The following is a 15,185-nucleotide window of genomic DNA, read 5'->3' on the forward strand; positions in this document are numbered from 1 at the left end:
AAGCACTACGTCCAACCGCTCATGACGTGGCCAAGAACTATCCCGCAGCTTCTCATGTCTGATTCTATATTAGCTGTGCCGGAAGCATAACTTCCTGCATCAAGCAAATTGTTCTGTAGGCTGAAGCCTCCCAGAGGAAGGAGCTTTTAGTCAAGCTACTGGAGGAAATGCATGTCAGAAGCACTACTTCCAACATCAAGCAAATTGTTCTGTAGGCTGAAGCCTCCCTAGAGGAAGGAGCTTTTAGTCAAGCTACCTACCTACTCGAGGAAATACATATCAGAAGCACTACTTCCAACATCAAGCAAATTATTCTGTAGCCTACTGGGTTCTGAAGGTTCTCCGCTCGCCTGTTGTTACGCCTCTGCACCAAGATAATCATGAAATCTTGCACCGCTGGCAGAAGCGTGTCGACACCGACCACACGCTTATCGACCTCCGTACCATGGCGACTGGCCAGACAACTTAGGATACTTTCGAGGAGAGCAAAGGTTATAGTAAAGGCCTCCAAGTTATAGAAGAATATATCCACGACATTTACAGCAAGGCCGATATTCTTTATGCAACTCCTGCTGCTTCCGTGAACAGTAAAACGGTATCGAGGTTCAGGATGTTTTCCGATAGTGTCGCGGTTAATAAAGCCGCCGCTATAACTCAAGCTGACCTCCTATACGTTTGGGGCAACACTTTATCGCCTTGCTTCCTCTTTGGTGACCCCCAGCAGCTTCCCCTTACGGTCATGATGCTTACCGAGATATGGTCTAAGTCAGAGGTGGATTACATTAACCATTTCGCGCTTGATTTAAGGATCTCTGCTCTGGAGTACCTTCAGGCTGGTGGCATCCCGGTATACCGCCTCAAGATGCAGCTGCAAATAGGCATAGGCATGTTTGATACAGTTTCGAGTATCATATACCCTGATGTGCCATTCACCTACGATCCGTCTCGCGCGATCAACATCAACTTCTCGGACTTTAACGTTAGCCGTGACTTGGAGTCTTTTGCTCTGGAGAGGTACCCCGCCCTCACTCCTGCTCCCAAGGATACCCTCAAGCCATTCTTCATTTACTGTGAAGGTGGCAGGGTCATTCAGGATGAGATGTCGGGCTCCAAGCGCAGCTTCGACCAGGTTCAAGTAGCGACGGACTTTATCGTCGACTTTGTTGCTGTCAAGAAGGTCCCCGTTGCTCCCTATGCAGCCAATGTCGATCTCATTAACGGCCTGTTGAAGCGGTCTAAGTACATCTCCTTGCAGGGGATGCCGAAGCCCTCAACTATCGACTCGTTCCAAGGTCAAGAGAACGACATCATCATCGGAGTCATGGGTACCGATGAGATCGTCGGTCCTGGGTTTACTGCCGCTACTAATCGGCTCAACGTCACGCTCACTCGGGCGAAGTGTGGGTTGGTCCTGGTCGGCAACATCTATGTCGCCCAAGCGGTTCCTGACCCGAAGAAGGTTGCTGCTGAGGCCAAGGCCAAGGCTCTCGCTGAGGAGGAGGCATAGGGGGTATAAAAACATGAGAATCACTTACACCAAAATCTGCCGATCTGCCACCAAACGGATTCTCGTGTTTTTTTTTAGCCCCCGGGGGAGGCCAAGGCTGTTGAGGATGGCAAGGGCAAGGACAATAAGGAGGCCGAGCCGTTGTTTACGGTCGATACCATATCTGGCGGCATCGCACTGGCCAGGGCACAACAGTTGAGGATGTTCTACAAGGACCTCCATAAGACTGGCCAGGTTGCAACGGTGGAGATCAAGCTTGAGGACAAGGGTAAGGGTAAGGAGGAGTCCTGAGGTCATTTTTGTTTTATTAAGGACTTAATAGTGCATAGTGCACTTGAAAAATTTGATGCAGATAATCCACAGGCTATAAATGTGCACGTTGAATGACCATATATTATTAAGTGACCATTGTGATTGGCTGCATATCAACTGGTAATGCATATCAACTGGTAATTATAAAGCGATACCTATGGGAACCAACGTAAATGTTAATCAGCGTCACGCTCATATATACTGCATGTACTGATGAGCCGCAAGTATATCACGGTGAACACTTGATCATTATTTGAGATTTCGTTTTGTTGATATCTCCTAACCTTTTAGTATACGACTTTCAAGACAACTCTAGTCTCTGTTCATCAGCCTACTCAATACAGCACCCCATTCTGCCCATTCTTCTTCTACATTCATTAACCATCCAATACCCTTTCTTGCATTCCTTGATGTGCTTGCCGTCATCTAGTAGATGCCTTGAGCCTCATTGGCTCCCCGGTCTGCTGTGGTAGCATAGCTCTGCGGACCACAGTCAACCATTATGTCGAGAGCTGGGTGCTTTAACAGACTTGGGTAAATTCCATTGCCCATCCTAGTCCATAGTATCTCGCTTTCCATATTGTGATGGCTATATACTCCTCAGAGTTCGTCGCAAAAGGATTGAACGCTGGAGACGGACTCCGCGTTGGCTGGCCGAATGTCGAAACATCTGATTTGATGATGCGACAAGCGTCGCACTCATCTAGGAACTCGTCTGGACATGGAGGTGAGTTAAAGACCTCCCTGTGCGTGGCGTAACGTGAATATTAAAATGGAAGGTGCAGTTGAGATGACGATGAAGTTGTTTATGTAGTTCAGGCGGTCAGCTTGCTAATGGCCTTGAACGATGATTGTTATTGTGTGGGTGCGTGAGTCTGCATCTTAACGAGTGTTCTGATGAGGTTAAGTTGATAGACCCCACAGCTGATGGCTTACATCACGCGCCTCACACGACCTGAAGAACGCATGACACTTTCAGTGTAGGAGGTAAGTTGTATTTTGGAGCTGTGCTTGTGGGGTCTTGCTCCTAGCCATGATGGCTATGTCGTTGGTTTGAGGACTTGGAGAAGAAGAGAAAAGCTTGAAGAGGGGCATGTAGAAGCACCTTTTAGGAATACTTGTTGATGACTGTAGCGAGAGGCCTCAACGTAAATATTATAATGGAAGCTGCGATGGTTGGTCCAATCATAAAAGAGGTGTGTTTTGCTGTGATGCCTTGATCATGACAAGGTCGAGGACTCATCGTATGGAACATCCTGGGAGCATCGGCTCGCTGCGGTTGCCCTCCTTGCGGCCGACTTAGGCTTTTCTTCATTAACCGTTTGATTTACTGGTTCTTTGACCCATTTAAGGAGTCCAGAGAACTTAGCGGCTATATTTGTCGCTTTATTGGTCGCTTCGATAGCCATGATTGCCAGGGCAGAGAAGATTCATTGCGGTTGCCCTCCTTGCAGCCGACTTAGGCTTTTCTTCATTAACCGTTTAATTTACTGGTTCTTTAACCCATTTAAGGAGTCCAGAGAACTTAGCGGCTATATTTATCGCTTTATTGGTCGCTTCGATAGCCATAATTGCTAGGGCAGAGAAGATCTAAAGAGTTAGTTAGAGTTGTACTGGCGCGAGCGAGGAAGCTTGGCCGCGCGACTAACCTCGCGTTGAATTATATGACAAGTAAAGAGAGGTGTGACGTGAAGATGGGAAATAAACGTTGGTAACTGTAGCGAGAGGCCTCCATTTCAAACTCCTGATGATAGAAAAGGCGCACTTTGGCGAAAAGTTGAGGTTGTGTTAGCTGATGGAAGCCAGCATTTGAGCTGGACTTGCAGGTTTGAGCGAACAAAGAGTGAGTTACTGTGCCTGCGAACCTGGCTTGATTCAATACTCCGTACAGTGCAGAAGGTGTAAACGGACGGCCCCCCGCCTGGGTACGTACCCCACCTGCTTTTGCGGATCCTGTCAGCGCGCGGAGGGCCCAGCTTCCTTTATGCATTTCCTCCCTACATCAAGACCTGGGTAATCACCATCGCCCAGAGCGCCTGCATACGGTCTCAGTCCTTGCCTTTACATATTTTCCCTCATTGTCAAGATTTTCCTCAGGTAATCACAATTGCTTAACATACCTAGGGTGATCCTGATCCCAGTTCTCGCATTCTATCACATAACGGGTACTCCATTCTCCCTTAAGTATGAGTGCTACGCGACGCTATGTATCGGGGCAGGCAGGGCGACAGAACCCAGGATGGCTTATGCTCGTCGAATCCTATTCCATCAGCCGCGTGTCTCCCAGACTCAAGCATATCGTTTCCCTTGACCAGTAGGTTGGGCAGGGCAGCCAGAGCATGACAAGGCCCTGGCCGAGGACAAACGAGCTCACTTAGGCATCTCACGGGGACACAGGGCGGCCAGTGCAGGTCTCAACTCTCCCCAACGCAAGAATTCACTATCGCTTTCGGCCATTTCAATACCTCCGGCATAAGTCTCGAATCAAAATACGATTTGCTCATCACCAGCTCATTCTTCTCCTTTCTCCCTTGAGTACAGGTGCTACACGGCACTATGTATCAGGGCGGTCAAGGCGCGCAGGTCGTCAAGGAGATGGCCGCTCAGGCTAGAAACACCGAAAGTGAAGTGTCGAGTTGGGAGTCACAGGCATTGACACTGATCCTGAAACCCATACCCATACTCTCAACGATTATTCTATATCTATAGAAACTAATGAGAGATTTTCTTATGGAAGCGGAAAGCCTTTGACTTACGTACTTTAGTGAGAGCGAGGATCTCTACCTCAAGGTGGGGCAGAGCCCAGGGCGGCTTATGCTCGTCGATTCCCGAGCCCTCAGCCGCGTGTCTCCCAGACTCAAGATTCTTATGTTTACTAGAACCCCCGCGAGACGAATTCGTAAGTACCGTATCCTATCTACAACCTAAGCTAACATCTACAGGAAAACCGGCATTAGCATGCTATCTATCGCGCACTGAAAGGATCCTATACGAAGCTGCAGGTCATATTCCTGGCGGGCAAGTCCCGACCTCATGTTGTTATCTGGGACGCGTCCCCTGTGATTTATGGCGACTCAGAACTCCCACCAAACATTAACTCGTACGATCGAATTCCGCTGGTCTTGGAGGGCCCATTCAGCATGGCCGGCACCAGAGCGAGCGAACCAGAGGGCAAGTCGTCCATCAATCCCGAGCTCCATGATGACGTCGCAGCGCTTCTCGAAGGAGATAGTCATATTTCGACCAGAGTATTATAACTCGCTACCGTCATCTCAACACAGGTTGGAGCATCTGGACCTGGTGTTCCGCCAACCATACAACTAAAGACTCGGCCCTCTACCACGTCAAAATCGAGCTACCGCCACGAGGTTTCACTGCAGTTACCCACAAGCTTACCGAGAGGCTCAACTAACTATCAGGGCTTGACGGCTCAAATCAAGCGCCTCACATAACTCCTCAAGATACAGCTCTACGACTCTATTCACCCGGATCGTACCCCTTACAGTCGCGCCGGTCGAAAGTGGCGGATTTCCTCATAAAGGAAAGAGCCCCAGCAGCCCCAGCAGCCCCAGCAGCCCCAGCAGCAGGAGGGGCAGCAGGAGGGGCAGCAAGATGAGGAGCAGGGTGGGAAGCAGGATGAGGAACAGGAGAGACTTCTGTTACCGTTACTCTAGAGAGGAATGCAACATGACCATTCTACATGAGGCATTTCCAGTCCATTACTGCAGCCAGTTACTTTCGTCAGCGCTAGACCTACCAAGCCTCTAAAGCTACTGTATGCAATTATTGACCTGGCCAACAAGATATACACAAAAAGAAAGAGGGAGCTACAGATGATCAGGCCGACGAATGGAGGTCAACTACAGCCCCAGTAGCACCATTAAAAAGGGGTAGCAGCGGCGGATGCTGCTGCTACTTTTCTCGGAGGAGCTAAGCGATATGATAACTACCATCAGAAGTTACACGTTAGATGTCCCGTCTTCTCAACACCCCCCAACGCAAGAATACAATATCACTATCAGCCATTTGAACATCTCCGGCCTGGATCTCAAATAAAGATAAATATTGTCTGCTTGTCACCGCTATTCTTCTCCCTTCTGACTTGAGCAGAGGTGCCATGTGATTCCCCCCTCCGCCTTTTCGACTCTCGCCAACGTAGGAATTCTCTGTCCTTATCAGTCATTTCAATATCCCCGACCTGAATCTCAAATAAAGACAAATACTGGCTTTTCGTCACCAGCTCATTCTTCCCCCCTTAAGTAAAGGCGCTGCGCGACGACATGCATCAGGGATGCGGAGGAGGAGTCCCTCCGAGTAGAGGTGACCTCATACGTATGACTTCTCTCTCGGATAAGTGTGAGGCTTGACGAACTCCGCGACGGTTATGCCCCTTTGCGGCACGCTGATCTGCTCCAAATCGAGTCAAATTCAGGTAGGCATTTCACAGCAGATCGTCTTCCGCCAACCGTCGTCACGTAGCAGATCTCTGTGAAGACTCATCATCAATGCCTTATTGCTAGCACTAAGCTCTGAGACTTCACAAACTTGATCACAAAAGAGGTGATTTGGCGGCGCCGATGGCAAGAGGTCGCAAACAGCATCGACCTGGCGCTTGGCGTCATGAAGTTGTAGGTCCCATTCGAACGAAACGAGATTCTAAACAGATATAACAACCCACCCTCTCGACATCAATGAGTCGACCTAGTGGCACCCAATCCCTTGACCGCGATCCAACTGGCTGATACCAAATGTTCCGCCATACATTCAACAGGTTCTTCTCGTCCTCTAAGTCATCTGTGGAGGTTTTTCGTCGCACGTAGCATCTGGACGTTGAAGGCCGCATATTCCACGACTTCTGGGCCGATGATGGTTTCCATATCCTCATACGGGTTTTTTACGCGTGTTGCTGACAAATTGACGAGAGAATAAGTCTTGTTCGAAAGATTTATTCTTTCTTCCCGTCCTCTATGTCGTCTGTGAAGGTTCTTTACCGCCTGTGGCAACTGGATGTTGAAGGCCGCACATTTCACCACTTGTTCGTTTTGGGGAGTGTTTCTGAAGAGCTGGTTAGATCGGGAGTCATGCACGAGATAGTGGATAACTGCGCGTCATACATACGCGTTGTACATGTTCTCCTTGACCATGTACATCTTCGACTGCCTCATCGTTACGGCAGTCCTGAAATCTTTGTCCATTGTGCGCGTGGAGTTGATGGACCAGACCACCCTCCTCCCCCACCCTGGTATATGTCGCCACGCAGAGAATAGTGCTGGTAATGAGGACGTATTTATCTTGATCCGAGATTCAGGCCGGAGATATTGAAGTAACCGATAGTGACTTCTCGCGTTGAGGAGAGTCGAGAGGGCGGAACTCCTGCCCTGCCTGCCCTGCCTGTCCTTTCTTCTCCAAGTCCTCAAACCAACAACATCGCCATCATGGCTAGAAATAAGACTCCAACAAGCACAGCTCCATGCCCGCCTTGTCTGCCCTGCTGGTTAAGAGAAACGATCTCCTTGCCGCATGTTTGATAGGTTCGTTGCCAATCTTCTAGATAAGCGCCGGCATTCTAACTTGGTTGATATATTCCAGGTTGTCGTGGAAGTCCCAAACATCTTAGATGTAAATCTGCATCTAAGCAGTATCTCTTTCGTTCTGGTCCTTGAAGCAGATTGTTTCGGGGAACAGCATGCCTATCGTTCTGGGGATTTGTCTGTTATATCGGTCCTAATTCCATCTGTGGCTGTACAAGTTAGCTAGGATGTGGAAGAGGCGGGATACGTACTCATCACGTAGGCCGATAATAGTTTCTGACTCCTAATAGAGTGTTTTTATGCGCATTGCTGATAAGTCTTGTTCGAAAGATTTATTCTTTCTTCGAGCTTGATGCGGAAATTGTTAGTGAATATAAGAAGAATGGCTTTTTCGCATTATATAGATAGAGGTGAGCCTTGTTCAAATCCTTTATTATGGAGAAGATATAATTGTATGCATCATATTGTACGCGATCGGATTAAAGTCGTGACCGGTGCTACTGGAAGTCGAGTGAGGTCCGCCAAAGTCAACAGTTAGACAGTGTTGACTTTTGATTGGAGCAACATAGCCATGTGGGGCTCGATATGGTCAGGGGTACTCCTTCCGTCGTAATCTACCACTAACTGAATGTACATACGGTAATGTACCGTTTCAAGCGGAGGGCATGGTTACCCTAAGTGGGTCCGACCTAAGTGGGGTCCACTGGAACACAAGTCGTGCAACGAATCCTTCCAGAGCATATCCCTGGCTTTTCATTTCATGCATCGTACTCACCCGAATTTCTCTGTCTGATCGCGTACCATATCTCTTTCGGATCACGTATATCTTTGCGTGTTTGTCACCTTTCATTCTCTCCTCGTCCTGTAAGTATGCAAAGACTGGTTACGATTTTCCACGCGTACTGACGGGTGACAGCTTGCCCGTATCTCGTTGTTTGCTCTCGCCATAGCCTTGTCTCTTCCGCTATCTGCCATTCTCGCTCGATCTTATTCTTCTTCAGGTGTGTTCATTCGCTCTTACCATATCGTCGGCCTCTAACAAAGTGTGTTTAGCCATGTCTGTCTTAGCGTTTTCTACCTCTGCCTGGGAGCGAGGATTGCATCCCATGGCCACCCTTATTGCGAACGGTACCCGGCCGTACGACTATACCGTCTTGGGACTTGGCGATTCAAACGTTCAACCCACCCCGAGCTCTCCTGGTCAGATGTTGTTTCCTGTTTAGAATACAGAACAACAAGAGTACGTCCCCGGGCCTGGCTTCGCTGGTGCTGTTATAGTCTCTCTGGATGTTGGTCTCGTCTGTCGTGGAAAGGCATACCCTTATCCTGCCAATCACATCTTGTACGGTACACAGTTCGCTGCTCCTGCCGTCAGTGAAGTGGGACTCTCAGTGCTTGATACTCTTTGTCTCACTGGTAAAGAGTCGTCGCCCGCCCGTTATGCAAGCCTTGGGGTACCCCTCCACGGACATATACAGTCAACGCGCATCCTGGTGCCTGAATATCTCGACCATTGGAATCACGACTGTATCGCTGAAAAGCAACTCAGTCCCCCGCGTCAGTTTGAAGAAGGGCGTGTGGTTGAAGTATCTGAGATGAATTTGGCCTCGTCTCTTTCCGCGCGATTTGAGAAGATATACAAACAACGCGTCACGCAGGAAGGTTACCACCGCAAGATCATCTTTCTTGTCTGGGATCGTCAGCCCGTGGAATCGACCCTCGCCGGCTGGGGTCTGAATTGGCTTACCCGTCCTGGCGTCGAAGTTTGGAAGATGAAGCGGTTCTCGCCTTTAACTGGTACCAACGCTCTTACCATCCCGTCGTGTCTCCCTATCATGGCTTCCCTTGGTCTCTATGAATGCAGACAACACCCTCTTCGCGATGCCCAGATCGCCCACAACGCCAGCAAGAACAGCGTCTACATGATTCGCCTGCTGTTGGCCTTTGAGTATATGTCGCCCCTGGATATGGACCGATGGTATAGGAATGGAAACTTGCTCCCCGTTGAGGATGGAGATGATATTCTGGAGTCAATCCAGCAGTTGTACATTTAGCTAGCATTACTGAGTCTATTGCTGCTTCCCGATAATGATTACATGCTGGATTTTGACATGGCGTATACGTGAAATGCCTGTGATAAGAGAGCATCTCTGTTGGCACGGTTTATAATATGATTTTAATTGAATTCATCACCTGATGACAAGTTATGAGGGGCGGGGATGTGTGAGACTTTTGGCTTGTAATTTTTACCGGTAGCAGTTAAGGCCCTGATCCAATCGATACGAACGGGCACCTTCGATACGGTCCGGGTGACTTCGCCACTTGCACAAAAGAGCTGTTGTACCGGGTTATGCGTGACCCGCTGTACTAGCCCTAGTCGGTCTTGGGGGCTTGATCGATGAGGAAGGCGGTCAACAGGGGAGGGGCTAGGCGGTGTGACTGTCAGGAATCGTTTGAAGTTAGCAATACCGTTGTAGTCTCATACAATCAAGAACTTACGAAGATGCCTGCCTCGTCACAGCAACCTATGGCCCCGCCGGCCCGGTCCGAAGAAGAGATCTCAACCGCAAGCGAAAGTGAGGCCGAAGAAGAGATCGAGGTGCCGTCAAGTCAGCCTGCACCAAGTCAGTCTCTTCCCGCTCGACGTCCAACAGCACGACAGAATGCGTCCAAGAGAGCGACGCGAAGAGCTCCTCGGAGTGACATACAGAATCCCGGCTCGAAGGCACGGTGGACCAGGGACCAGATGGAGTATCTCCTCGAGAGCTACGGCGCGAAGAGGGTAGCTGGGGAGCTAGAGAACGAGAAGACCCAGCTGCTGAAGACTATCCACGCCAAGATTGGCTGTGAGCTTGCTGAGCGATATCCCCCGAACGTTTTTGACCAGACGAAGGTCGGTCGTAAGCTCGGTGAACTGCTGAGAAATTGGAAGGCATTCCTTGCGATAATGAGGGAGACGAGCGGTGCAGGCTACGACCACGAGCTGGGCATCGTCACCACAACCGACGATAACTGGGATCGGTGGGTGAAGAAGCATGGAATCGGGGCTGCCGCTATCAAGCGGAACGGGCTCCAGAAGATGGATCTGTATCAGCGGGCGTTCGATGGCGTACAGGAAGTCGGACTTACGGCTCTCGAGGTCACTGACACTTCAGGCTTGTTATCCCTCCGTAACGACATGGAAGAGTCTCAAATAGACTCTCAAATAGACGAAGACCTAGTGTTCCACAGTCAGCCATCTGCTCACGAAGCTGCACAGCGGCACTTACCCAGTCGGCCGTCGCCTTCGCCCTTCCGTGAAGTCACAGCAACTCCTGCTCCGTCGTCATCTCAGACTTCTCAGTTGACTTCCTCACCGTCAGGTCGTCCCTCGCACCCGACAACTAGCAGCTCTGGAGACTCTCAGTCGCCGCAGCGTGTACGAAGACCTCACCGGCATGTAGATCCACAGGCAGGGTCGATCGAGAAGGCAGTCTCCAAGCTGGTGACAAGTCGGGAGAAAAGTCGGAGACCTATCGGTGCAGATGACACACAATCAGCAGTGCAGGATGTACAGCAGAGGTTTCTGGAGAGAGCAGATGAGGGAGAAATAGAGACCTTCTTTGACTGGCTGCTTGGGGACAGCATGCGTGCAGTCTTTTATAATAGTCTGAACGAGAGGATGAAGGAGAGACTTTTTTGTTCGAAGTCTGGATGTATAGTGCTTAGGAGTCCGCAGATTGATCTGGAAATGACACAGGATAGTGAGTTTGACTCGTAGAATAAGATGCGCGAGTTTGTTTTCCCATGAGGGCTTTTGTTCTGTTGGAAATGCAGTATCTTGATCCTGTTGTGAGGTTGAAGATGTGAAGCTTTTGGTGTAGCTGATGAAATTGGTGGAGGGGTTAGAAATCCCCTGCGGCCGGGTTATGCAGCTTTGAGTGACTGACCCACTGACCCGTAAGACTAGTCAAAAGCTGCATTTTTTCATCATATGCCACAAAAATGTGTAAATAGCTTCAATTTTTTTGAAATTTTGAAAATAAGTCAATTATACCTAAATTGAGATATGTAAAAAATTTGGAATTTTTCTGACTTCTGTAGATAATTCAATTTAATTTAGAAGTAAATCCCCAATTTAGCTAATTCCTCCACTAATGTGACTACTTTAGCGGCCGCCTGCTAGCGTGGCTACCCCTCCACAGCCGTGCCTCTGAATTGAGGTTATCATCAAACTGACCGGATATTGACCAAAAAGAGGTCTATTAGGAATTAAGCCGGGGGATTAGTCAATTATCAGGCGCTTCTGACGATTTATATATTTTTGGATAGCCCTGAAGCTGGAGATAACGCTCCAGAAATTTGAAGTAAAACTGAAGTCAATTGGAGACTCAACACCATGGTGATAAAATCCCTCCCCAAAGGGGCTCATTTTGAGAGGTTCAACCTCAACCGACCTGTTGTGCAGGCTAGGAAAAACGTGATTTGGGGGTCAAAAGGCGGGGTTTTTCATGATTATCACAGCTTCTTCCTAGCAGCTTCATTTTTCACCCACTAACCTCCCTCAACATCACCTTTCGAGCCGGAAATGCCTCGCTGCCTTCCATTCCTCATCACCAAGATGCTTCTCGTGCTTCCTTTGGAGAATAGCATTATTATATTGCCTCATTTCTTCAATATACGCCAAATGCTCTTCCCACTGATCTATCGCGATCTCATCTCTCAAAACCTCAGGGTCGCTGGGGAGATTATCTCGTGCCCAAGCAGTCATCGACTGTAGGTATTCCTCTTGTGCCTTATTCAACGCCGGCTTTTCTTCTAACGACTTCAGGAAATTCCACAGGCCTGTACAGGCATATACAATCAGGATCTGTTTATATATATCATATTCAGGCGGCGAAGAACGCATTATTCGAAATTTCCTCTTGACCCGACCGAAGGTCAGCTCGACGATGATTCGCAGTCGTGAGTGGCGCAGGTTGTACAGTTCTTCCTTATTTTGAGGTCCTTCCAGCGACACCTTCCAGTCGTTAAGATGATATCTGATGCCAATATAGGGGACTAGAAGTCCTGTACAGGCACCGAAGCCGGCATCCCCAACATAGAATCTATCGGCATACAATTTCAGGCTCTTCGACCGAGCATGCCGCAACAGGGAGGCGTCGTTGACTGATCCCTCGCAGCCGGCAAGGACGTACGAGAAAGTCCCGTCAAGGCGGACGGCACAGAGGACATTCTGAGTTATCAGGGACTTTCTGTTGTACCACTTCCTTTGACCTTCTTCAGGGACCCAAGCCGCTATGTGAGTACCATCTACAGCACCGATACAACCGAAGAAATACTGACATTTGGGCTTGGTTATAGGCTCGTGGCACACCTCTGTTGGCTCCGGTTGGACAACAAATGTCCTGTGGATGTCGGCAAACGCTTCGAGACCTGTCGCCATTATCCGAGATACAGAGCTTTGAGAGACGCCGAAGTGATGTGCCGCCGCCCGCTGCGTGCAGCCCTGACCGATGACATACAGGAAGATCATCAGCTTCAGATGTAAGCTTTGCCGGCTAGATCCCTTCATGCTTGTGTTTACACTGATCCAGTCAGCTAATTGATAGAATTGGACCTTCGTGACCCGAAGCTCCTCCACAAATCTCCTCTCGTGGCCCGTCAGCAGCTTCTGACCGAATTCCTCTGCTGCAGCCGACCCGCCGGGGTTGACGATCTCTCGGCGATCAAAAACAGTAGGGAAATGCAGCCTTTTTTTGTTCCCTTGCGATTCAAGGGTCTTTACAGCTAGCCCTATGATAAGTAGGTCTTCTTCCTCACTGTATCCGTCATCCGAGCTAACAGCATCATCATCATCGCCGCGGTTGGGGGCGTTATCAGGCATTTGGAGATCGTCACAGCCGGGGGTCAGCCTCGCAGCCTCGTACGGATCGAACGAAACTGTACGCTTGTTTTCAACAAACGGCAAAACAAGCGGACGGCAGAAAAGCAGCCAAAAAGTCACCATTTCGGTTCCATTTGTTGCTGACCTTTCCCTATCAGGTTTACGGCAAAACAGGTACATTGCATAAATGCTGACCGGATCGAAAATCCCTCATCCATACAATTCATCACCAAAACCGGCCAATTTGGGAATAGCCTACTGTTCAGATTTTACGGACCGTATCGAAGGTGCCCGTTCGTATCGATTGGATCAGGGCCTAAGTGTAGATTAACAGGCCAAACACACATCGACCAGCGTCAGACCTGGATGCACTACCATCAAGGAACAGCAAGTGAAGCGATGTCCACTTTGTGTGACAGTAGAAGGCAAGGGCGAGATTGCAACTCCTCATCCTCGGGTTGTCGCTTTGAGGAAGTTCTTCCTGGCGAAAGAGAAAGCGGACAGCCTCCAGCACCAGTATAGCTTACTTGTTGGGCACGACGGTCACATGCAGGTCGGCCAACGCAAAGCCGACCCTCAGATCCCACTTGGCAGCTCAATTAACTTAACCTTGACACACAATTGACAGGGACCGTAACAGCACCGCCGCGCTGTCGCCTAACGGGAGGCCATCAAGTTAAAAGTCAACAGGTCAGCCTAAAGTGTAAGGCTGCTTTTGAGATAATACTTGAATTCAAGCGACCAAACACGAGCGTCATGAACCTACACGACATATCCTCCTTCTCATATCTTTTTCTCTCTCTCAACAACAATTTTACACGAGACCAAGCAATAGTGCTCCTTGCCTGTCAAAGAGTGTTTTACGTTCGTCTTTTTTCTTCTATTTCCCTTCTGTCATACCTTCCTTGCATCTTGTCTTCTGGGATTGTACGAACAGTTCTTCGGGTATCTGCATCTTGCCTCTTCCCCTTCGTGGTTGCCCGGCATCGCAAGAGAGTATAGGGGGAAGCACATAAAGGGTAATGTCCTGAGATATATGCTACTATTAAAGTTTGCTAACTAGAGCCAACAGTCCCCATTCCGTTATTCAATTTCGGTTATTGTGTCTGCCACCATATCACAATATTCAAGCCCCTAAAATCGGATCCGCCCCTTATCGACAAAGACGATCCAGAGCGTCTCTCACCAGCTGCACTTCGCCTTGCAGACGACCAACCTGATGAGTTTGTTATATACCTTCGTCGCGCCTGGGACACGTGAATGGAGTCACACTAGATACACGAGCTTGATTAGGGTATCTGCCCAAACAGACGACAAGTCCTTAAATCGACCAAGTTGTTGCATCAATTGAGGCAGGTCAGAATCACTTGTCGCGACGGGCATGTCCATCTTGTTTCCGACCACACACTCCACCTTGCAGACAATCGATCTGATAAGGTTATTTTATACCTTCATCGCGTCTGGGACACAAATATACGACACTTCCCTGAATTGACCAAGTTGTTGCATTATTCTACATTTCTATTTCTTTTCCATTGCGTGCTTTAGAATAATAGAGAAGAATGAATTATTGCAATCCTTTGAAGTTGTAAAGTGGCTCCTTGTTCTGTTCCATAACGAGTTGATTGTTCCAATCCAATGATCAGTTAAGTATAACGTGGCCCCTCATATCGCTGAGCTCCTCCAAGAAAAGCATGCAGCACCCACTTCTATTTGCACCTCCTCCTCGCAGGGGCTGCAGGGGCCGCTGCACCTGCGGTTGACCTCCGTCCATCGGCCTGATCAACTTTGACTTCTTCCCTTCCATGGATCTTCCATCGGCTAGGTCAACAATCGCATTTAATACCTAGCTTTAGAGGTTTGGTAGGCCCAGCGCTAACAAAAATGACTGGCTGCAGTTATAAACTGGGATTACCCTGTGCATAATGGTTATGTTGCCTTTCTCTTTCAAGCGGCTCCTCCTCCTCCT

At 49.0% G+C, this 15,185-nt stretch overlaps 5 protein-coding genes; 3 read left to right on the forward strand and 2 right to left on the reverse strand.

The window, feature by feature from the left end:
• Window positions 1-610: 610 nt before the first annotated feature.
• Window positions 611-1,507, forward strand: FFUJ_04307 (uncharacterized protein; the record flags this gene model as incomplete). Its single annotated transcript, XM_023572424.1, has 1 exon — window positions 611-1,507. The coding sequence occupies one exon, from the start codon at window positions 611-613 to the stop codon at window positions 1,505-1,507; it is 897 nt and encodes a 298-aa protein (XP_023426550.1).
• A 5,102-nt stretch (window positions 1,508-6,609) lies between these two features.
• On the reverse strand, window positions 6,610-7,014 carry FFUJ_04306 (uncharacterized protein; the record flags this gene model as incomplete). XM_023572425.1 has 2 exons in its annotated part: window positions 6,610-6,874; window positions 6,938-7,014. 2 exons carry the CDS (start codon window positions 7,012-7,014, stop codon window positions 6,610-6,612), a joined length of 342 nt encoding a protein of 113 aa, XP_023426551.1.
• Window positions 7,015-8,405: 1,391 nt separating this feature from the next.
• On the forward strand, window positions 8,406-9,404 carry FFUJ_04305 (uncharacterized protein; the record flags this gene model as incomplete). XM_023572426.1 has 2 exons in its annotated part: window positions 8,406-8,525; window positions 8,574-9,404. 2 exons carry the CDS (start codon window positions 8,406-8,408, stop codon window positions 9,402-9,404), a joined length of 951 nt encoding a protein of 316 aa, XP_023426552.1.
• Window positions 9,405-9,853: 449 nt separating this feature from the next.
• Window positions 9,854-11,110, forward strand: FFUJ_04304 (uncharacterized protein; the record flags this gene model as incomplete). XM_023572427.1 has 2 exons in its annotated part: window positions 9,854-10,132; window positions 10,190-11,110. 2 exons carry the CDS (start codon window positions 9,854-9,856, stop codon window positions 11,108-11,110), a joined length of 1,200 nt encoding a protein of 399 aa, XP_023426553.1.
• A 789-nt stretch (window positions 11,111-11,899) lies between these two features.
• On the reverse strand, window positions 11,900-13,339 carry FFUJ_04303 (uncharacterized protein; the record flags this gene model as incomplete). Its single annotated transcript, XM_023572428.1, has 1 exon — window positions 11,900-13,339. One exon carries the CDS (start codon window positions 13,337-13,339, stop codon window positions 11,900-11,902), a length of 1,440 nt encoding a protein of 479 aa, XP_023427235.1.
• Window positions 13,340-15,185: the final 1,846 nt, after the last annotated feature.

Source organism: Fusarium fujikuroi, chromosome FFUJ_chr02 (genome assembly GCF_900079805.1).
Source record: "Fusarium fujikuroi IMI 58289 draft genome, chromosome FFUJ_chr02".
Classification (NCBI taxonomy): domain Eukaryota; kingdom Fungi; phylum Ascomycota; class Sordariomycetes; order Hypocreales; family Nectriaceae; genus Fusarium; species Fusarium fujikuroi.